Source organism: Lepisosteus oculatus, chromosome 19 (assembly GCF_040954835.1).
Source record: "Lepisosteus oculatus isolate fLepOcu1 chromosome 19, fLepOcu1.hap2, whole genome shotgun sequence".
Taxonomy (NCBI): Eukaryota; Metazoa; Chordata; class Actinopteri; order Semionotiformes; family Lepisosteidae; genus Lepisosteus; species Lepisosteus oculatus.
This window is the reverse complement of record NC_090714.1, coordinates 14,774,263-14,798,202: the sequence shown is the minus strand read 5'-3', so window position 1 is coordinate 14,798,202 and position 23,940 is coordinate 14,774,263. Positions and strand designations below refer to the sequence as shown.

The 23,940-nt window shown below is 45.1% G+C and overlaps 1 protein-coding gene across 2 annotated transcripts in view; it reads left to right on the top strand.

The window, feature by feature from the left end:
• The window catches only part of fbxl16 (F-box and leucine-rich repeat protein 16), a 28,102-nt gene extending 4,511 nt beyond the window's left edge, over nucleotides 1-23,591 (top strand). For both annotated transcript variants that reach the window (XM_015360414.2, XM_006637166.3), the window contains exons 2-7: nucleotides 9,497-9,646; nucleotides 12,458-13,114; nucleotides 17,603-18,111; nucleotides 18,956-19,040; nucleotides 19,537-19,600; nucleotides 19,922-23,591. In XM_015360414.2, the coding sequence (XP_015215900.1) occupies nucleotides 12,464-13,114; nucleotides 17,603-18,111; nucleotides 18,956-19,040; nucleotides 19,537-19,600; nucleotides 19,922-20,070 (1,458 nt within the window). In that variant the 5' untranslated portion in view covers nucleotides 9,497-9,646; nucleotides 12,458-12,463 and the 3' untranslated portion in view covers nucleotides 20,071-23,591. The remainder of the gene's footprint in view (nucleotides 1-9,496; nucleotides 9,647-12,457; nucleotides 13,115-17,602; nucleotides 18,112-18,955; nucleotides 19,041-19,536; nucleotides 19,601-19,921) is intronic.
• Nucleotides 23,592-23,940: the final 349 nt, after the last annotated feature.

Below are 23,940 nucleotides of genomic sequence, written 5' to 3'. Positions count from 1 at the left end.
AACATAGAAATGCACTGGTTCTAAAGACAATAATAATGTAATACATGCATATGCTGTAGGATGGAAAGTGGCAATTCAGTTTCTTGATGTATAAGTTTTGATGTACAGCCCTGCATCCAAGAATTAGTTACTTTTTTCTAATCATCATTTCTATCCTGGGTGGGTCAGTGGTGTGGCAGTTAATACTACACATCTCCCAGTGTTTGCTCACCCTGAATCTAGTTTCCTCCTTCCTACCAGAGATATTGTCCCTGGTACCTGGTCCAGGGCAAGGTGCTGCCTCGTTCCCCAAGTCAGCTGGGATGGCTTTTCGGAAAGAGCCCAACAGGTGTCGATTCCTATGGGAATCTCCAAAGAGATACTTTCACTTGTATGCAAAAGTGATGTCTCTTGTTGGACTGGTACATTGTTTATATACACACATTATATAATCTCCCTTGTAAGGTATATTACTGGAACATCATGAAAGATGTTGGAGAGCATGAAAAAAAAATGGACCCATGCGATAAAAATCAGTCAAAACTAAATGTAGGGGTTCCGCTCAAAAGCATCTGAAAGTGGGAATAAAAGAGAACAGTGACCTCATCCTGTATAGGTGAGAGCCTCTGCTGCCATTAAAAAGCTAGTTCCTCTAAAAATAAGCCTGAAATCCTTTTGCCTTCCCACTCCCTCCAGGGCCAGTGCGATCCGGTACAAACATGCGTCACGCCACATGCCACTCTCCTCTTAGGAGAAGGCTTACTTACCAGCAGCATGACCTAACGCCTGCAATGCTGGACTAGAAAATAAAAATTGTATACTGGCTCTTGCATGATTAATGCAAACATGAAGCACTGTTTGGGGGCAAGGTAGCTAATTGTATTGATTCGCTTGGTGGGATATTTTCTCCCCCCCTCGCTTCCTGATAGAACACGCGATCCCATTCGAACGTTACGGACGAGTGTGGGTTTTTGCGTGCAGCGGGAGTCTCTTCAGGGTCTGCGCTGGGTAAATGCTTCAAGCCCATTGATTCTCCCTCGCTACGACCACTAGGGAGCTAAAGATCCTGATGAGGTTTTCAAGAAAGCAACGGAAAACAAAAACATCTGCCATGGGGGGGGTATGGGGACTGGGGCGGGGGGGAACCGTGACCAGCCCTCAGTTTGACAGCGCTCTGCTTTCTGTTGGTTCCCCATGTTTCGTGCTGTCAACAGTGAATCCTAAGCTGGCTGTGAGCGGGGGCCTGACCCCAGCAGGCGGGCTACACCAGCTGGTAAAGAGGCAGAGAAGATGGGGGCACACGGGGGGGAATCCTATACACCCCCCTCTGGGCAGGCTTCCTTACTCCAGCCTGCCAACAGCTCTGGAAACATTTAATTACGGCTGTTCTGCCACTCCACTGGCACAGAACAGTAAGGCAGTTTTACAAATGAGTTTCAGCGATGATAACCTGAACTGTCCTTTCAATTTAGCAAATGAATGTCAAAGGTTTGGGCTTTTACATTAGCCTAGATTACAATAGTCAAGCTCCTGCATTAAACGACATTTGCTACACTATTATGCTATGTACAGTATGTACTGTAGGTGATGAACAGTAGCAGGCTCCGTCTATAAAAACTTACAGAAAACTCTCTGGACACTAAAATATTCATCATTGGTCCAGATCAGTGAAGAGTTTCTCTCTAACAGAGGCTGTAGAATAGGCCCTGTGTCTTCCTTGTTATCTCTGGATTTCAGTGGGCTGTTTCCATCCTCTGCAGTTGAAAGTGCTTGTGCTTGAGATATTTTCCAGATTCTTCAGCATGATATACTACCGATAGACAATCCTGAGTGACAGTCGTCACACAAAAGACTTCAGAATGAACGGCCTGCAAAACATTCACAGACAAAGACAATAGTGTTAACTAATGTTCCGATGCCAAAGACCTGAGATTTAATGAGAACATCAGACTATAGACAAGGTCAAAACTTCTTGTGAGGCTGTAAAAAAATCAAACCAGTGTTGTGAAAAGTAAATACCGTAGCTCCTGTCTGTCATTGAAGGTGGAAGAGATGGCAGGAATGCGTTTTTCCTTTAAGCACATTGCATTAACGAGTCTGATCCTAATAGCAATAAAGTTGAATATTTTCATATTGTTAGTAGACTCTAACATCTCACATTGAAATGGTTGTAAAGATGGCACAACCAACCTTTCTAAATTGTGAAACGTAGTTTGTTCACTGAACTGTAATGCTACATGCAATAAATACAGAATTGATCTGGATGCAAGTCCTGAAGCCTTTCCTGGTTTTGCCCCACCTCCGGTCAAAGGTCAATATGGCCGTCACTGCAGCACCCCTATCCCTAGAACTGCTCAGAAAACAGGCTGCACCCACATTTTCACAGACAAAGCTGGGCAAGCTTTTCTTCTGACGGAGGAGCTGAAACTGTGGACATCAACATGCGTCACAAACACCAATGTGGAAAGTTGAATGCTGGCACACTTAAGTATGCATGTACCCTTACTGTATACAATCCACTCCCAAAACACTAAGTTTTTTAAAGCATGCAGCATATCTTTGCAATATGCTTATGTAATTGTTTCCGCGGTTAGCAGTATTTTGTGATCAGCTTTTCAGTACTCCCACCATGTCAAGAAAGCGCAGAAGCGACATATGGTTTGCAGCCTGGACTGTGGCCACTGTGGCACTGCTTGCTCCCTGGCACTTTCCCTGGAGCTGTAAACTCACATCTGATGCTGTCTGGCTAAAAGATTTGGACTCGTACCTACTCCCTCATATTTAACACAGAAGACCGAATGCATGCTTGTTTTTGCATATACATGAAGCAATCAGCACTGGAAAGCAACACCCATTGTATTTTCTTACAGCTGTCTAATTGACAAACGGTGTTGGAGAGTACCAGCCATCTCAGTTGCTCTCCTTGGTCCTGAAACTGCAAAGACACGTTTCACCAGCTCTCTCTTTCACCCCATCATGTTGTAACCCCACATTTCCTTCTCAAGCACTTCCGCAGGAGACCAGAACTCATCTGCTTAACCAACTTGTAAAGGACTTTTCAGGTCAAAGATAAAGTAGATTAGCGAGATTAGTCCCGGAACCAGTGGAAACATGATGAGATCAGAGGCCGTAGGAGGTGCAAGGGCAGAGCCACAGTCGGACACTGTGTCTGCTTTCTGATGGGCGTCTTTACAATGGGCTCCTTTGACAGAATTGTGCATGCCTTTTTAAATTTAGAACCCGAGGAAGAAAATAAGTATTCAAATAACAGTCTCCACCTGCCTTTTAACTTTGTTATGAAAGTGATCCCTTGTCATGGAGGCGTTTCTATGAACAGAACTCTTGACTGTATTTCCCTGCATGGCTCATGAGTTCAGTTTCCTTTCTGGTACAGCTGAGATTAATTGTGAGACGCAAACTATCATTGTAACCCTACTCAGCCCCAATCGTCTCCACCTGACCTCAGCACAGAAGGAGAGCTGTCAGGAAGGGCAGCATCAACTGCATTCAAAGGTAGAGATACATAAAAGTAAGAAAACAAGCTTGGTTTGGTAGACAGATTCTTCCAAACACCTCAGAGGTAGAAATCTGCTGCTGATTAATACATACTGAATGGCTATTAAAAGTCTGTAAAAATCAGTTTTTACTAATACTATACTTATTCTTAGGCCATTACTCATATTCCATCCTGCCAAACCCTAAAACATATGACTTCTTTTTTTTTTTTTTTTTACAAGGAAGCCAAGAGATTGGGCAGAAAATCACAGCTGTAATTCAGAGTAATGAGGCATTTAACACCCTTTGGGTCTTCTCCTGCCGCTGTGCTCTTAAAACGGTTGTTGCTCTTGAAAAGTAGCATCAATTAGACACTCTGATCCTCAGAAAGAGCCAGTTGTTTTCTTATTGACAATTTTTATCTTTATCTGTGAAACCTGAGTGGAGTGCTCATTGCAAAGAGATTTTTAAAGCCTTAGTTATAGTTCAGTTATTTCAAACTGCATTTTTACATGCACTAGAAATATGTATGCATTTCAACACTGCAATATGAACACAATTACATATAACATATGCATCTGTCCACATGCCAAAATATTACTTAATATAACTTGGTCTCCTGCATTATTCCCCTGGAACTGCTCGTAGGTGGAAAGAGCTGTGTGGGCTGAAGTACTGAACTGCAGAATGTGGATCTTTCAGCAGCAGTGAATGCTAGATTTTCAGCACCTTATCCATAGAGCTAAGGAGCAGGAGTTAACACTGGGCTGTGATATTTTACGTTTAGAGCAAGTTTTTAAATCTACTAGTTGAGAAGCCTGGTCAGGCATAAGTTAGTCCGGCTGCATCTTGTAAAAGAAAGGGCTCCTGTTGCTATCTTTATGTTGGACCTTGTGAAAGATCCCCCTTTCTGATCGAGTGGCAAGGGGTCTTTCACATGTACTGTAGTGGTCTAATTCCCCCCCGACAGCAGTGGCAAGAGCCTCACTCGGTCGAGTCCGGTTGGCCAGGTGCGCTCATTAACCGTCTTCTTGTTTACCGGCGTCCTGACCCGGAGAACGACCAAGGCCGCTGCCAATATCACCCAGCTATAATCTTTCTGCAATTAGTTGTACAGGGCTCCATATCATCCTTAAAATGCTCACAGTTTTTCTCAACCATGAGGGTCTGTGTAAAAGACAGCCTCTGACTGCCACGGGAACTGCTTTTATAGGGAGGGGTAGACTCCAGGTGCAGCTAGCTCAGTGATTTCCTGGTGAGAATGTGAAGAATGTGGCTGGCCCAAACGAGATGACCCCGCCCCTTAGAGATTCACCCGTACTCCCAGCACCTGCTCTGCTACCAATCTGCAAGATTAAGTTAAGGAGTCCCCATGTCCCCTTTTTTTTGTGTATCATACTCAAAATGTAACAGGTGAACCATGCATCTAGAACAGGTTAGGTTTGAATCATTCCTTTCCTGTTCTCTGCTGTTCACCTGTCCAAAGTGTGTTTTCAAAACACTTGCTATGCTCCTCCCAGCAGTAGTTTGAGACTGTGCAGTTTGCAGTGGGTTACTCCAAATTCCACCAAAGCATCACGCGTGCAGGGGCTGCTGGCTTCCATGCCAGGAATTAAATCCTCCAGGTAGCTATTCAGATGTGCATCTTGCCTAAGACTATTTCAGAGGAATCCCGTTGTAACTGTGGTGTATGCAAAGGCTGACGTTCTCAGGCAAGGCCTTATCACTGCATCTCACAATAGACAGGGGCAAATCTGGTTCCCTATGAAGGAGCATGGAAGGCTTCTCAAATAAGAGGAAAGTGGCAGTGAAATAAAATGTCTGCAATCACAAAATCAAAAGAGAATTGCTGTAAGAGACAGTACGCTCTGTATTTGAGGTAACATGCACATTATCTGCTCCTGATTTTAGATTCTGCACTGCTGCAGCAGGCTGCTAAATATAGACTTGAGTAACCTTTCAAACATCACAAATCCAACAGATTTTATAATTACGAACAAAACAAGATATGACAATGGCAACAAACAGTCAATATCAATCTTCTGTATCCTTTGGACACCACTGAATGGAAAACAATATTGTAAAATCAATCTGCAGTGCAGAAGAAGCTATATGAACATGGCAAGAAAATCAGTCTGTTGCTTAATTTTATGACTTGGCATCATAGATAAATCTTTTCCATTTTATCAATATTTTTTGCCTGCGAAGCTTCTATTTCTTAAGCGTAGTTCCTGACATTTACTCTAAGATAAAGAATGATTGTCACCAACTTCTAAACTAATACCTGTTAATTTTCTTATTGCCTGGAACAGAATTGCGTTTTTTCTTCTAGGTGAGAGGGGGGTGTCATGATTCATTTTGGTTATGATGATTTCACATGGAGTAAACCTCCGACACTACATTTCAAATCTCATTTGAGCCCTCTGTAGTTAACACCTCCATCCTAAACACAAAGTGTGTCATGGGTTTTATTGTTACAAAACAATGATATGCATTTCACTCTGGGCCTGCTCACACTGCTGGAGCTGTTCTGCACAAATTGAGATTAATGATGGCCTGAAAGCTGTTGTTTGATGGTGTTTAGTTTACAAGTTAGCAGTAAAAGGATGAGAGGTCCTTCTCTGCTGTTAAGTGGCTAGCCAGTGTGTCTGCACAGCCTTCATCTCTCAGCTGTGTGCGCATTGCCAGCTTAAAACAGCGGCAGTGTTTTAAGCAACTACATTGCAGCACATATACTCTTTGTAGTTTTTCTTGCTGAAGCCTGTTCTGAAAATGTTCAAATCGTGGACATTTTTAATCTGTTAATTTAATTTGTCCTGATACTTTTTTACTGTATATGCCATTCACTGTATCTGCAACAGATGGCTATTTGTTCCATCACAATATAGCCTAAATTTTTTTTGCCCATACTTGACTTCACTTGTTAATGTCCAAAATTTCCTAATTTCCTTAATTTCTGGAAAACGGTACCGGGGTATACACACCAAGACCACCAGGTTTCATAACAGCTTCTTCCCCCGGGCAGTAAGACTGCTCAACAGCCAACCACAACAGACGCCTGCAGTTACCCAAATGGCCGCTGGCGAATAGGCAACCTCCTTGAACTGACAGGTGCACCGGCGCCCTCCTGTCACTTGCACTCTCAGGACACCTACAAAGAGTGCCAAATACCTCCTATCCTTGTGTTGCTGTCGCACAATCTGTAAATTGTATTGGAAATTGCAATTGTGTAATTTATTGTATCCTAATGTTAATCTAATCCCTATAAATTCCTGTCCTTCAACTCTTCTATCCCTCTTAACAAGCTCGCGGACAAATTATTTCACTGCTGACAACCCCGCTGTATGCTGTACTGCTCGTGCATTGATAATTAAACCACGATTGCTTGATTGATTGATTGATTGATTGATCCTAGTAACCTTCGAGAGCACGCTCCCCTGAATTGGTGCAAAGCATAATGCCATTTTAGCACTGCAAACGTTTGCATGAACGCATATTCCTTTCACGGATACAAATGTGACAAAAGCAGATGAACACAAATGCAATTTGCCTTCTCAGGTATCGTGAGCTCGGGTGTCTCTATGTTTGGAGTTCATTATATGTCATTTTCACCGAGTAGCAGTCGGCTCTCCAGAGAGCTGATTCAGTTAAATACAAGAGATGCAAGATGCCCACACTGACGTCTGTTCTTGTGTCTAAGATACAGAGAGCCCGTACACCTGCCTGGAAGCCTTAAGGGTGTACAGCACACTGTGGAAACAGTACAAGACCTCAGTATTATCCTCTGCAGAGTTGCTTTTTGAAGCCTGATGCTCAGGGTTTCCAAGGAAAGCACTCAAACACATATCTTTCGTATGACATGGCCTCATGCCATTGTGCTATATTTGTGGTCTCATATACAGATGCACAATTCATCCCAATTGCATTGTCCAGGATCTTTTTGAAATCTATCCACAAAAAATATTGGTGCTTATGTACTGTATTATGTCAGGGTGCAAAAAATAGACACACACCAGACTTTGCCTGCCAGTGTGACAGTGTAGTATTCCATAAATATTATTAATTTAATTGTCAAGTAACCCCTAAGACTGTAATGTTTTTATACTGGATCCTGCAGGCCCCTTGAAAAGTAAATAGTGCATACTTTACGAGAACATTTTGCCTCAAGGAGGCTCATGTGAAAATAGCGTGTTTAATAGTGTTTAAATTTGACATTTCTTTTATTTCTTAGGCTTAGCCTGGTATTGAATTTTTTCACTCCTTCAGGGACAGCGAAGTGTGGCATACATAGTGCTGTGAGCAGGCGAGCTTGTGTGGACATTCTGATATTTGTGCTCCACTGCAAATTCCCACACAGAGGTCTCTGCTCATTGTCACACAGAACATTCTGGGACAGTGGGATGAATATAAATGTTTTCTGCAGGGGTAGAAACAATGGGATTTCAAGCAAAGTGTTGTCGCTGGAATTGATTGTTTTGAATAGCTTTTGGACAAGTTTCTGGTGGCAATATTCCATGTGTTGTATCTATATCTGCATTATCTGAACATTATAAACTGTATATATGTACTGTACAAAAGTCTAGATTATGGATTGTGGGAAGTGTCTTTCTGATCCAAAATGTTTTATAAGGACACAATATTGTTCATTGTTAGATTTTTACATGCTAAACCTAAGACCTTCAGTTTGTAAGTGGTGGTAAGTGGTCCTGATTTTTCTTGTACGCATATCAAGCCTGCCTTTTAAAATCACTTTTCACTTGAGTGTGGCAATGTAATGATTGACTTTTTAATGGGAAATTCAGCCATGTACAGTAATTACACACTGCTTTTACCAATAATGCGTCTCAGTTCACAACACCTCCTGAGCTTAAATCAAGAGCCCATGACTAGTTTACTACATGCAGAATGTCTTCTCCGTAGGCCTGCATGAATTTCCAAATGACACCAGGCATTGCCGAGGTATTGTGTCGTGCACAACATCATGATCTGGAGAGTGTAATGAGTTTTTGAACCAAGAATGGTTCAGGAAATAACAACAGCAAAGTTTCACAGTGAACAAATATCTTCGGAGTTTCAGGTGGGAGATTCCTGTAGGATAGGAGGTAAACCTCTTAATCACATTCCCACTGTTTAGGAGTACATCTTCAACTGATGCAAAGTTAAAGAACAGTTTTGTTGCTGTTATCATAAAGTGAATAGGGGGAATGCAACCATACATAACTTTGCCTTCTGTTGCACCTTGATAGCAGACTTAAAGGGGTTCTCTAGCCTAGGATGTATTTCACTAGTGTACACTGGTTATAGTGAGCCATCCTCTTGAGTCTGTGGTTTCAAGAGCTGTAAGGTTTGAATGTGGCACTGGATATTTTGTCTGTGGCTACAAGCTAGAGGTTCTGTCTTATTTAATTAGAGAAATAGAGGATAAAAGGTGTTATTTGCCTTTCTTTGGTTTCTAAATCTAAATGCAGAAGGGGAGACCCGTGGAGTTTGATGTTAAATGTATGTATGTGTACAAAAAGCCTGGCAGTCATTTTAAATCACAAGCGGACGAAGCAGATCATATGATCATTAAGATAGTTTGCAAATGCTGCGAATATAATACTTGTCAGCAGAGCTGCGTAAGAACTGAAATAGCCCAACGTTCAGAACCCGTTCGAAGGAGAATAAACATGGAATTGAACAGTTATTTCATTTATTGTGATTCCAGAGAGTTTTTTTTTTCCGTCAGCATGTCAGTATGGGTAATGAAAAATATAACGGACCAATGCAAGAATAACACAGGCGGGTTCGGTTTCGGGAAGCCGTGTTTTGGTGGAAGGGAATACTGCAGCTTTAAGAGTGGGCTGGTCAGTGTTCGGCTGTTGTCAATGGGTTGGGTTCGGCTCGCAGCCTTTTCGGGAATGAATGCTGCTGCTGCTGGATGGGGATGTATTTTAGAGGCTGGAAATCGGGCAGTGTGTGTATGTAGTGAGATATCCATTGTAATTATTTGCACTTTCTTCCCCGCTATGCTTGATTTCAGCCTCTCCCGTTGGATGAAACATGATGAATAACATTATCCCCGCTATTCCCGATGGGCGCCTATAACATGGCGATTTCGAATCGATCTAAAGGCAGGAGATAAAAGATACAAAACTCATCGGACACCGGAAACAAGCGGGATATTGTGAAGGTAAGGGATTCGTGTAATTTCCACAGTTTGCCTTGCAATCAATCCCAGAATGGCTGCTCTGAGCCTTGATTTTGAAGAAGCAGCTGCTGATCTCGGCGCTGCGAGTGCAGGACATCACCTCATCTGTACTGCTTGGACTTGAGGTCTGTGACAAAGGGTAAAACAAAGACAGACCTAATTCGAATACACCTCTAAGTCATGAAGGTGAAGGTCTTAGCGACAGTATGGAGACACGTCTGTCGATGTTTTGCTGTGAATGGGTTAAGGTTTGTGTTTTCCGGGGGGGTATGCTTTCTCTGATCATAATGACATGCTGTACCAATGCGGCTTCGATAGACTCCAGAATTTCATGTCATTTTCCGCTCTGTTGGTTAATGTATAGATAGGAATTGCAACTCGGGTTAAGACAGCAATCTAGCAAGACATTTCCAAAAGAATAAAACGTGGATGTTCAGCGTGCATGTGCCCACCTTCATTTGTATTGAAAATGCATTTGGAGCTGTAATGGACAATGTTTAAACGGTACTTCAGCTGCATTATGTAACACCAATTATGCTAGCTGTTTTATTCTAAACATGAAGATACTGTACATCTCTGTACAGCTAAATTCGAGGCTGGAGAAGGGACCATTAGGTAAAGCGTGTTTCGTTTACCAACGCGAAAGACATTTAAATCGGGTAATTATTGTGCGCGTAACGTCGCCCCGAGCAAAAGTGTATACGTTTATGTTTCAAATAAAGGCTGAATTAAAGCGTCCAGTTAACTGTCCGCCTTTAGTCTTTTTTTTTGCTTGTAGCGCGAACCGAGCGTTGTTTCGCCGCGAGCAGGCGGATGTGAAAATACACACGATCCCTAAACCAGGCAGAACTTCTGTGTTACATAATTGCAGATGGATTGTTACGATCATCCCCCCCCCCCCAGAAGATACACTATCGACAAATGAGCTACCAGGTCCTAGCGGACAGTCAGAAAGGTGAGGGAGAAGCTCCCAATTGAAATTTGTGCTGAAGATCAGTGTAATAGCGAGTCTCTTTATTCGGTACAGTATACAGTACAGTATGTGTTCTCTAAGATAAATCTCTGCATAAAACAGTCGCATTTCTTTATTAGCTTTTCTTTTTTAAGCTATAGAAGCATTCAGCGGAATGCACAAGGACCCTGGTTTAATTTTCAAAGCTCACAATTGTTTTTTTTTTCCGTAAACTGCACCTGCTTTGCATTAACTTCAGCTAACCACATATGTGGGGCATGCAAAGTGTCATGAAAATGAGATTTTACTTTTTTGTATACAAGCCATATATGATTCTTCAGCATCCAGCTCAAAGGTTCCGCCCGCAACACGTTCAAGCAAAGTTACTTCCATGACATCCCCGAGTCATGTGTGTGAATGACTTTCAGAGGAGACTTTCGAACCTGTGTTTGCCCCAGGGCAGGTGGCTGCGTTGCTTTGCAGGATGAATAGTGACATTAGACAGTTCTTACAAAGAGGTGCGCATCTTTGCATTGATGCTGAATTGGAGTGATACCAAAAAAATTAAAAAGACATACAATCATAACAAAAAAGTATCCCCAATGTACAGTATTTTACCACTTGGTCCTGGAAAGTGCAGTCCTTGTGCCCTCCTATGAGAGATGAGTGATGGACTCGGCTCTCTGCAGTATTGTCCTTACACCAAGCGGACCCAATCAGTGGAAGGTACTGTGGTACTGGCACCGGGACAGTGGGGATCTCTGCGGCTCATGTTACCCAGAATTCCCTTTCCTCTTGGGCTATCCCAGAGTCCATCGTGCTCTCCCGGAGGACTCCCAGCCTGGAATGCTGGTCCAGGCCGACTGTCTCCCCTCACTCTGATGCCCTCTTGGAACATGGCTTTAGGCTTGTGAAGCCAATGTGCCAGTTTGTCCCATCGCAACTTGTGTAGCTGGAAACACCCTCCTGCCCCTTTCTTCTGTTTTAAAATCCAAAATGTTTTTTTTTCTTTTTCTTTTAAGAGACAAAAAAGCACACATTCTCTAGGAAACATGGAAATGAAAACACAGAATTCTCCTCCTTTTGTGTGCTCTACGCCGTGTGGTTTAAAATAGGATGAGAGCTAAATTAAGAAGCAGTTCTGCATGTTCCCATATGACCACTTACTGTATCATTAAAGTCTGTGCTCAGTAATGCAGGCCTTGCATTGCTGCAGGACTCTGAGCTCCTGATATTCATATCTTCACAACATTTGCCTGCCAGTGTGACAGTAAAGACGGACTATTAGAAGTCATTCTCACAACGATGCTTTAGCCAGCCTGTCTGTCAATCAGAGAGAGCTCTTGGCAGTGCCACCCAAAGACTGGTGTGTTCCCTGGTATCAGGAGCTCTCACCCCCTCTGGCTCCTGTCTTTCATTTCACAAGTCCCTAATGCTGACAGTTTAATCACATATGGTGACATTGATTTGGCCATTTTAGATGGGATTGTGATTTTGCGAACGATTGACACGTGGGACTTTTTCTATCTTTACATCCACCTATTTCGCAGACCGGCCTTAAATAGGCAGGTTTATTTTGGTGCCGGCTTGAGCTGGGATAGCGTGCTGCCAGAACAGCAGACGTCACTCTCTCCCTGTCCTCTGAAATCATCCGGCCTGTCACGTTCGGTCTGGAGGCTCCTCAGGAAGAGGCATCCAAACCTGAGGGTTTGATTTCCCGTTTCTGGATGTTTCTAATCTGGAATCTTAAACGTTTTGCAGGACGTGTGCGGTGCCTTGGCTCCTTTGGGAGATGCTGTCAGCTGACCACTCTGCCTGTGCACTTTCTCCCCTCTCTGCAGCTCTCCATGCTGAAGATGTCCACTCCCAATGATCTCAAGTCACCCTGCGTACCGAGGAACGGCTTGGTCAAGCTCCCCCCCAATGGCCTGGGGTCTGCCAGCATCACCAAAGGGACGCCTGCAGCCAAGAACCGCCTGTGCCAGTCTTCCTCGGTGCCCACCATCCTGCCTCCGCCCAGCCTTCCCTACCACATGGAGCCGCTGTCCACCGCGGCCTCCCTGCTCAGCCCCGACCCCGACAGCGGCTCACCCACCTGTGACCAGCCCCCCCGGCGGAAACTGTCCAAGACCTGCCTGGAGAGGCAGCTGGTGTTGGACGAGAAGGTCTTGAACCGGCTGCTGTGGTACTTCACCACAGCCGAGAAGTGCGTCTTGGCCCAGGTGTGCAAGACCTGGAGAAAGGTGCTGTACCAGCCCAAGTTCTGGGAAGGCGTGACTCCCATCCTGCACGCCAAGGAACTCTACACCATCCTGCCCAATGGGGAGAAGGAGTTTGTGAGCCTGCAGGCCTTTGCCCTGAGGGGCTTCCAGTCTTTCTGCCTGGTGGGCGTCTCCGACCTGGACATTTGTGAGTTCATCGACAACTACCCTCTGTCCAAGAAGGGCGTCAAGTCAGTCAGTCTCAAGAGGTCCACCATCACAGATGCAGGTCTGGAGGTGAGGGCTTCTAATCAATTATTGTTCTTTTTAGAAAAAAATGAAAATTATTTCTTGCTGTGTACCCATGCTGTTTGGACTTGCTGGTTTTGCCTGAGTTCCTGTGCTCCTGTCCAGTGGCTCATTCATGTCCTCATCAGCTTGGACTTCCTCACTGACTTAGAAGAGGAGCAGTGCTGGTCTGAGGAGCAGCGTGCCCCTCACTGATGTCACTTCAAGCCTGCGGGCATGCAGAAGGGTCATAGGGGGTTCTGCCAGCAGCTATATTAACCTGGAGCTCACAACTGGCAGCCCACTGGAGCTCAGCAGGTGTGAGCCTGGTCAGTACCTGGATGGGAGACCTCCTGGGAAAGCTGAGGATGAGGTGTTAGTGGGACCAGCATGGGTGCTCACCCTGCGGTCTACGTGGGTCCTAATGCCACAGTATAGTGACGGAGACACTGTACCATAAAAAGGTGCCGTCCTTCAGATGAGACGTAAAACCGAGATCCTGGTGCTGCGTGGTCATTAAAAATCCCAGGGCGTTTCTTGAAAAGAGTAGGGGTGTAACCCCGGCATACTGGCCAAATTTCCCATGGTCCTTACCAATCATGTCCTCCTAATTATCCACATCTCTGAACTGGTTTCATCACTCTGTTGTCCCCCACTGATGGCTGGTGAGTGGGGAGTGTACTGGTGCACTATGGCTGCTGTCACATCATCCAGGTGGGGCTGCACACTGGTGGTGGTGGAGGGGATCCCCATTACCTGTGAAGCACTTTGAGTGGAGTGTCCAGAAAAGCCCTATATTATTATTATTATTATTATTATTATTATTATTATTATTATTATTATTATTATTTTCATTATTATCCTGTGAGAGTTCTTATCCACGAATCACATCCCTACCGCTGGCAGCCTTGAGTCGGGTACGACACCCATAGCTAGCTAGGGCTTGGAGCAAGCACTTGTACCAGTGAACACTCAGGTGCCAGCACCGATTACAGGTTCAACCACTGTGGCATTGTTTTTTCCATTCAGAGGGATTTGCTATCGTTTACCTGGTTGGAAGAGTTTCTATCGGGAAGCTGAAGATTTAAAATAACAAGAATTACAGCTTCCTTTTTACCATGCAAATAATGGAGCAGAATGTATTTTCTAGTTTGAGAACGATTTGGTTTGAGAATTCGGTACTGCGATAGCTTCAAGGGAACATATGGTTGCAAGAACTGGAGGTACTGAAATAATAGTCTGTGTGGAAAGACTCATATTTTTCCACATATTTTTGAGTTCCCCCTGAAAGAGTCTGAGGGTTTAGTCTTTAATTGAATTGTTTTTCCATGCATGTCTGAGAGATTTTTTGACAGATCAATATCAAACCTTCTCCCTTCCTTCTTGTTTCTGTATTTTTTTAAATCGATTGCAGTTTTATCTGTAGAGGCGCCCTTTCCCTGCTCGTTAACACAAGTTTCAGCGTCCAACCCTGGCACCACTTCCCCACATCTGACGGCTTGTCTTGCTCAGTAAAGTGAGAAATACTCCAAAGGTGCTTTGCGTTCCCTTCTGCAGTTTTGGCTGTGGCTTGTGTTTCAGTAAATAGGGATGACTGGAAGGTGCCACGGAGAGCCAGCTGAGACCACAGATGCAATCATTAGGGAGGAGTTCTGTCAGCATTTGAGTAGCATTCAGTTTCATTTGCTGTCAATCTGGTCATGCTTGAAGTCAACACAGATATAAAGAAGACTTACCAGTGCCATAGTCAATTAATATACTGTATCTATACGTGCATGTGCTGTATATACCCATGCAATTCTGAATCTTTTTTTCTGCTACGTTAAAATGGATTGCTATTGCCTATCTCTTTGACAGTCCTTTGAATTCAGTGATGTTGCCAGAACTCAAGTCCTGTTCTTGTTCATTTTATCGGCTTTTTGAAACATAGCCCTGAAACATAAGAGTTTGCACAGTTAAGAACAGAGACTGGAGTCTGGGATCCAGGGAAGGCTGGGTGTCTTCTGGCTCTGCTGAGGTTGTGCAGGGGAGGGGGGAGCAGGTGAGACCCCACAGGGTCCTGGAACTCCTCCACATCAAAAACTGGCTGTCAAAAACTGGTTGTTCTCTCAGGCGTCCTAGCAGAGTGGCTGTGCTGCAGCGCTCCTCCTGTCCAGCAGATAGCTAATACCGAGCCGAAAGATTGTTGGCTTGTGTCTGCTGTGTGTCATATTCCTGCAAAAGGTAACTTTTCTGAGCTCCTGCTGTCGCACCAGGAATGGCTGGCTTGGGTATCCAATGGAGAGAGCACTCGATCACAGGATAAGGAAACAAACGGCCAAGCCGGGCCTAGAAAAGTCCAAGGCAGCAACTGTTCCATTGATTGATTTCATGTTAGTTATAATTGTTTTTAGTGAACACGATATATTCAGAATTCTTCTCCTTAGTAGCAAACCTGGAGTGCAGAGGTTAGGTGTGTAATTTGTCATCAGCCATATGGGAGTCAAATGAGATCACGAGTGTGTCGTTTACCTCATCGACAGTCAGGGTTGTTTCTTCTCTTTGTGAGCCTTGGAAGCTGGAACCAAAGGATTTCAGTAAGATCTTGGAAGTGTCCTAGAAATAATATATTCACCTCGGTCCCTTTACTGACAGACCTCTGGGCTGTTTGAGAGGCATGAAGTACTAAATACCTGTAACACAATGATGTGAGCATTGTTTAACTTTAATATTAAAGTTAACTGACAGCTGAAATGCCAACTGTACGTTTAATCAGCCTTTGTGCAACTTTGGAAAGGCTAACCTTTTTCTTTCAAATTAAAAAGCAGTTCATTGAATTGAATAGAAGCCGTTCAGTGAAAATCTATTTCACATATTTTTATCAGTGACTATTTTAATCCTAGGTAGTGTAGATTTTTGCTGGAATGCTATTTCTAAATATATACAGGCGTGTAATGGGCACAGGGAATTGCAGATACAGAATTTGCTGCAGGCTAGCTTTTTAATTAGGATTAAAACAATCCCCTCGCATCTATGCTGAAAACATCATTATGACTGAGGCTAATCGTGCCCCAGCTTCCTATTTAAGAGCACAAAGATAAACAGGAGTCTTTTTTAGATGTTTTTTTTTCAATTTCCTGCTAATGAAAGATTTTGCTTTCAAGCAATGATTTTTTTTTGTTACTCCAAGGAAAAGCCATCTCTGAATGCTGTCATTCTGAAATGAAAGATAAGTTGTACATCTTTTTCCTTAAATTCAGTCCTATTTAGACATTGCAATCTCGATTCCTGCTGTTCAGGGACAGAAAAACCACGTTTTGAAAGAAATGTATTGAACATTACTCTATCAATATTACTGGGGCTAAGCAGTCCCCACCCAGTTAAGTATAGAAACTGTATCCTATGACCCAGTGAAGGCTGGGAGTCTTTTGGCTCTCCTCAGGTCCTTCAGGGGGGAAGCAGGTGATAGCCCACAGGGTACTGGAGCTCCTCAAAGCTTTTGTCAGGGTGACAATCAGACCCATCCATTGATGCATGTCCCCAGCCCACAGCAGTCCGTTTGCTTCATGCCCAGTACTGCCTGCTTTAGGTTTGTCAAGTCGATGCAGAAGCGAAGGGCTCAGTGGGGCTCGAACCCACCCTGCCTTCACACCTCTGCATCTCTCCTCACACCTGGCTGTCTCCGTTCACCTGCATCTATTTTACTTGATGAATACCAAATATCAAGAAGCGAGGAAGGAAGTCTTCTCAAAGAGATGTTTAGTTTAAAAACTACTGCACTGTTCTCCAGGGGTACAGCTTGTTAGAAGTATGAATATCCAACCAAGAGGTGTACAGTGTGCAATTTTTCTTATACGTGATGTATGTAAAAAGACTGTAGATATAACTAAAATAACTAAATCTTGGTTGTACTCATATTGGTGTAGCATACTGATAAGAGATTAGCTCATGTGTTTGTAGTAGATAAAAAATTGTGCCATGACAAGCATAGCCTTCAATGCTTCTTACTTCAGTGTGTTCCACAGGCAGTAATTACTTTTTCAAAAGAATTGACTTAAACATGAAGGTTTGGAGGACCAAGTGCTGGTGTCTTTGCTGCTTGAGACACGGAGGTGAGGATGGGAAATGCATTTAGAAACAGCTTGAGGAAACAGGTGTGTTTCCTCCCAGAGGCTCTGGCTTGTCTGATTGTTGGTAGCACGAGCGGTACGAGAATCCATCACAGGGTCCACCGAGAGCGAGATGTACCTCATTTCTCCTCCAGAACAGAAGGAGCAGCTTCACAGTGGCACTCCAAGACTCCCTCTACCCTCACCACCCTCTGTGTCCTCAATCTGAGCCTTTGAAAGTACCATATAAGTCTTTTGCATTTATGATTTGGGTTTTAAATCACAAGTGATTATCGTTTGAGCAGATATTCCATAAATCCCAGTAGCAGTTGGTAAAAGCAGCAGTAATGTGCCAATGCCTTATAACTGAGTGGGTCTGCCTTGCCCCTCTGTGTCTGTCCCCATGCAGGTGATGCTGGAGCAGATGCAAGGCCTGGTGCACCTGGAGCTCTCAGGCTGCAATGACTTCACGGAGGCAGGGCTGTGGTCCAGCCTGAACGCGCGTCTCACCTCGCTCAGCGTCAGCGACTGCATCAACGTGGCGGACGACGCCATCGCCGCCATCTCCCAGCTGCTGCCCAACCTGTCGGAGCTCAGCCTGCAGGCCTACCACGTGACCGACACTGCCATGGCCTACTTCACTGCCAAGCAGGGCTACACCACGCACACCCTGCGGCTCCACTCCTGCTGGGAAATCACCAACCACGGCGTGGTCAACATGGTGCACAGCCTGCCCAACCTCACCTCGCTCAGCCTGTCCGGTTGCTCCAAGATCACCGATGACGGGGTGGAGCTGGTGGCGGAGAACTTGCGGAAGCTGCGCAGCCTGGACCTCTCCTGGTGCCCCCGCATCACCGACATGGCCCTGGAGTACATCGCCTGTGACCTGCACAAACTGGAGGAGCTCGTGTTGGACAGGTGGGTGAACTGTTGCTGCAGGAGGAGCTTGTGTTGGACAGGTGGGCCAGCTGTTACTGCTGGTGGAGCTTGTGTTGGGACAGGTGGGCCAGCTGTTACTGCTGGTGGAGCTTGTGTTGGGACAGGTGGGCCAGCTGCTAGTGCTGGTGGAGCTTGTGTTGGACAGGTGGGCCAGCTGCTACTGCTGGTGGAGCTTGTGTTGGACAGGTGGGCCAGCTGTTACTGCTGGTGGAGCTTGTGTTGGACAGGTGGGCCAGCTGTTACTGCTGGTGGAGCTTGTGTTGGACAGGTGGGCCAGCTGTTACTGCTGGTGGAGCTTGTGTTGGACAGGTGGGCCAGCTGTTAGTGCTGGTGGAGCTTGTGTTGGGACAGGTGGGCCAGCTGTTACTGCTGGTGGAGCTTGTGTTGGACAGGTGGACCAGCTGCTGGAGGAGCTTATGTTGGACAGGTGGATGGACTGTTCCGGCTGCAAGACATAGGTTATAGAATGCATCTACTGTACATGAATGTATCTTACAGAGAAGACCTTTCAAGCTTAGGGTTAGGGTCTGGGGTGTTTTGCAAGAGCATGCAATCACCATGAATTATGGAATTGGACATTAATCAATGTTTTCCATTTCACAACCCCATTAGCAGTATAGCATGTAGATATGCATATTTACATATAATCTCTTCTACCTCCTGGGTTTGTGTCATTTTATGTGGAAATGTTAAGAAAATACAATGGAACATTGGAAAAAGAAAAACAGTGTGGAAACTTAATCTTTATTTTGTGCTACACAGTTTGCACTTCTCTGCAGAGTAATTGCACATCTGGCAGGCTGACCCGTGGTTGTCTTGGCAGGTGCGTGAGGATAACGGACACAGGGCTGGGATACCTATCCACCATGTCTTCTCTGCGCAGTCTCTACCTGAGGTGGTGCTGCCAGGTATGTCCATCAAGAACCTTTGTCCATCATTTCAGATAGGAAAGCTGTCCTGCTCGTCCAGTCTTCCTCAAGGGTCTTCCAATTACATGACATTCCCTAACTGCCAGCTGAGGAATGCCATGTGATTGGAAGACCCGAGCTGACTGGATATGTTAACTGCTCTACCCCGCAGTATTGGCAAACTGTGCAAACATCCCATTCATGAAGCTGATTAAGGGCCACAGTGCTCATGTTTATCTAGATGGATACAGGTATAAAAGCAACTTGACTTTTTGATCTGCACAACTGGAAGGTATGTTTTTTTTTCTGTGGCATTCTCTCATTTTTTCCATTTAGTAATTGATTTGTATTATTTTCACCATTTAAGATGGATGGGCAAATGTAATACCATTCTCTGTCAGACAGCGATACATTTTTTTTTGCCAAAAGTCTGCCTTCTGTCCAATTTAGGGTTCTGTACACAAAGTGGTCACCACTCCGTTTTCCTTCTTTTCAGGTGCAAGATTTTGGTTTGCAGCATCTATTCGGAATGAGGAGTCTGCGCCTCTTGTCTCTCGCAGGTACGTGTTGCCTCATCTGTGTCTCATCTCTGAGCTTTCAGAGATGAAAGACTCGGCCTAAACTACCTTTTTATCCCTGCAGCGTAAAGTACCTTCGTGATCTTTTTTTATATGAAATTCTAGAAAGAAACCCTACAGATTTTATGGATAGTAAATGGCAGAACTTCCTTAGAAAACCCCAAAATCTTACTTTCAAATTGTCTTTAAAAGGCCTTAATGCGTGTACAGATGTTTGCGTAGGAGGAGAGAGAGGTTTAGTTCTTAATTGCCTTCCTCAGAGGGACCCGATTTTCGCAAGCTCGCTCTTCCTTTCTGTCTCAGGCTGTCCTCTGCTCACCACGACGGGCCTGTCCGGCCTCATCCAGCTGCAGGACCTGGAGGAACTGGAGCTGACCAATTGCCCTGGGGCCACGGCTGAACTCTTCAAGTACTATTCACAGCACCTGCCTCGCTGCATGGTGATCGAGTAGCCAGTGGGGGGCGGCACTGCGCCACGTCGCCCAAACCTTGTCCTGCAGTCAAAACCGAAAGCTGCCCAGCCAACTTCATTCAGATCCTGAGGGTGGAAGGACGAAAGAGGGAGCAGGAGGGAAGGAAGAAAGGAAAGCCCAGCCTGATCTACCGACAGACGGAGGCCTAAAAACTTTCCGAACGGAGGGACGGACTGCGGAGAGGAACGCGAAGAAGGGAAGGATGAAAATCGATCAAGACTCCACACACACACGCACGCGCGCGCGCACTCACACATGAACCATGCAATTCCACGAATCCTGAGAACTTTAGCTTCGGTGTGACATCATTCCGTGTTTTTTCAAAGGTTGTGTGTCTTGAGCCCCTCCGGCCACCTCGCGTCCTGGTCCCGGGTGTCCGGTGCGAACGGGCGGAGCAGTGGGGAAGCGAGAGGAGGAGGGCGAGGCAGGCAGGGGGGCCAGGCTTCGCTGGGAGCACTGTACGGCACTTTGTGCCAGCGTGGGTCTCGCGCACTCTGTCGTGCTCTCCGAGGTGTTTTTCTCCTCCACCCCCCCCCTCCCCCCATGTCTGTGTCTTAACAACCGAAAAACAATGGCTAAGTAGATTTTTTTGGGGGGTCAGAGCTGCACGCTTACCCGCTTGTTGTAATGCTATTTTCTTAAGTATTATTTTTAAATCTTAATTTCTGAGTAAGCAAACAAAAGGCTCGACATTTGTGGTAAGCAATCAAAGGTCTCGAAGAAAGGGGACCCACGGTAATTAAAGGGAGGACACTGAACGGGGACGCCGCTTTAAAGTTCAAGTTGCTCGCTTTGTGGGTGGGCGAGGAGCCAGCGCGATCTTTTGACCAAAGGATCCCGTGGGGGTTGTGATTTCAGAAATGGCTCGGGGGTTGATGAGGGAGGGGGTGTGCCACGGGGAAGAGGGTAGTTAACGAGCTCTGATTGGTGGACTGTGCTGTATATACGTTAGGTAATACACCCAGCTTGGCCTTGTTGTGAGAACTCCTGTTAATTTGAGGTGATGTTTGTGGCCTGCGTGCAGGTTTGAGTGTCTGTCACAATTTAGCAGATACAGGAGGTAAGAAGGTGTACGCTGAACTGCATGTCTCCAGCGCTCTTGTTACCACCCCTGTGGGTCAGCGAAGTCAGCCCTGGGGCTCTCAGTAGCAGGAGATGTCGCACGCTGTCGTTACTTATGATCTTATGTTATTTGCATTTGCAGCGACACTGTATTAGAAAGGGCGTGACAGCCCACAACTATCATAGACATGGAAGCACTCGACATCAGTCATATTCTTCCAACAACAAGTAAAGCAGCACTCTCCCATATATGCTTGTGCGTGTATATAAACAAACTGCTGTATTAGTAGCGTGACATTTGGAAGTTTCATAGACTTATCTCAATAGCTATCCCGCACGTAGAAAAGGATAGCCACCAGTGGAGTGTGCTTATCTCTGTGTCCAGACTGGACTGAGCTCTTGGCCAGGTATAAATCTCTGGTAGAGGCAGGACCCTTCACCAAAGTGGAGTGGTGTCCCTCCTAGGCAGCTCTCCTCCTCTGCCAGACCTGCAAGGGGGCACTCTTGCTCATTCCATTTCACTTCATTTCATCTCAGTATCCCAGCAGGCCCAGCTCAATACAGTAACAATTTTACTCACTTCTTTGTTTTCTTGATCTCACAGAGATTCTTTGGAGGTTTTTCTCCCTTTGTTTCTGTTCTGGAAGAAGCGGCGTTGGGAACCCTGGGGCTTTCGCTGTCCCCGGTCTGTTCCCTCTTCTCTCGAGTTGCTGATTCAGGGCGTTTTGCAGAGCACAGCAGTTTGCCTGGTCTCAGGTTACAGCTCACCTCAGCTCCTGGGCGCCTAGCTGCGTGTAGCACCGTGCGAACTGCAGAAATACTGGAGGGGCAGTAGCTTCCCATTTCAAATCAAATAGAGGTTTAATAGAAGGATAAACTTTGATGTTTCTAACTAGGTATTGTAGTATGGTAGGCTGAGTTGTGGGTCCCAGGTGTTGTTAGCTGGCATTTGACCCAGGTGGACTTTAATACAAACTCCTGTGGGATTTAGGTTGAGTCACAAGACCTCCGAATTGCTGTCAGTCAGATCGCTCCATGACTCACTGAATGGGACTGGATGGAAGACTTGAGGCGATAAAAATTCAAAAGCAAAAACTGCACAAAAAATCTCGTTCCATTGTCTAAATACATATGCCAATATTTCTTAAATATTGGCTGGAGTTGCATGGCTGGTGCGTTATCTTCTACCTGGTACATGTACAGATCCATGACTTCTGTAGTGTAAGATTCATATTCCCCATGACAGACACGTGCTTCCTCTGATGTCGACTGCAGAAGAGGTGGTTCGTTCTCTGTACACATTCCCTTTACCACATCTTAGAACATATTTCCATAACTTTCTGAGGAAAAACAATGCTGTTTGTTTCAGGACCAGTGCAAAAGATCTGTAGTTCATGTTGTGTTGTTGGCCTGCTCTGGTGTTAATGATATACAATTTAAACTGGTTTCCACAAGGGTGATGACTTAAGGTAGCTTGTGGTTTCCTGACCAGGCCATAAGTACAGTACAGGGACACAGTGGACTTGTTCAGTCTTTTTGGTTCTGGAAGCATAGAGCCTGACTGGATTTGTCCTCTGATTTATAATGGCTCCTTCTTGAACGGGGATGTTTTTTTTTATAAGCAGGTAACCCTCTGAAAATATGAGCTGGACAGTTTAGACATTACCAGCCTTTTAACCTCTGCAGTGTGAGGTTGGGAAGAAAGGTAGGTATAGTTCATGCATATGTGAGTTTACGCAGGTGTTTGCCCCAGAGCTGGGAAGAGGCTGTGATGGATTAGTGGGTGTATATCTCCCAAGCACCAGAGCATAAATCCTCATTTGCCACTCCAGCATGAAGGTGGTCTAGAGGAGGCTCAAGCCCTCTCTTATGCTTGCTTATTTATTTTCTATTTATTTTTTATTTATGTATTTATTTATGAAGAAGAATTCTGGAAATCTGAAATGGCCCTCCGGTGTGCTCAGCCCGAAATGGTGAAGAATGAGAGCAGGACAGATTTGGGGGCTCTGAATCTGTTCTCGAGGCTGCACATCCCGTTTCGAATCCAACACTGCTCCATCTGTTGAGTCAGCTGGACTGTGTGCAGAGGCAACAGTGTTAACAGTCAGAGCTTCTGCAGGATTCTTCTCTTCCTCGGCCACTGGTGGTTTAGGGAGACCATGATGGACGTCTGGGATTATTAGTTCACTGGGGGAGGAGGCCAGGAGTTACACCAGCATGTTGCTTCCATGACACAAATGTTATTTGGGGTCGGGACTGTAATGTGTAGTAAAATATTACTCATGTGCAAAAATATTTACTGTATGCACCATGTGACATTAAACTACAACCATATCTGTCAGACCTCTTTCTATAGGATGCTTTTCATGACAACTACCCATAGGCACTGTAAAAAAAAAAGAAACCGTCAAGAAGTAAATAAAGTAAATGCATTGAAACACAGCAGTAAGTAATTAAAAGTCCACAAAAGGACTCTTTAATAAGGTTTTCTAACTGTACTATACAAATTTAAATTTGACATACTGCAGTTATCTGGTCGATAGAGTGACTCTCTGGCATTAGGGTAGATGAACCCTAGTCTGTTTGACATTCACCTGCATAGTCTTTGCAGTCCAAGCAGGGATCAGCAACTTTCTGCGGTATGGCAGGAAATGGCTGAGCCTGGGCCCGCCTTGCTCCGAAGGACAGACGGTTGGTGTTCTCTGCACGCATCGGGGCTGGGTTCCATTCATCCAGCCTTTCACCCGGGGCCTGCTGGGACTTGCAAGTCCCGCCAGGAGGAAAAGT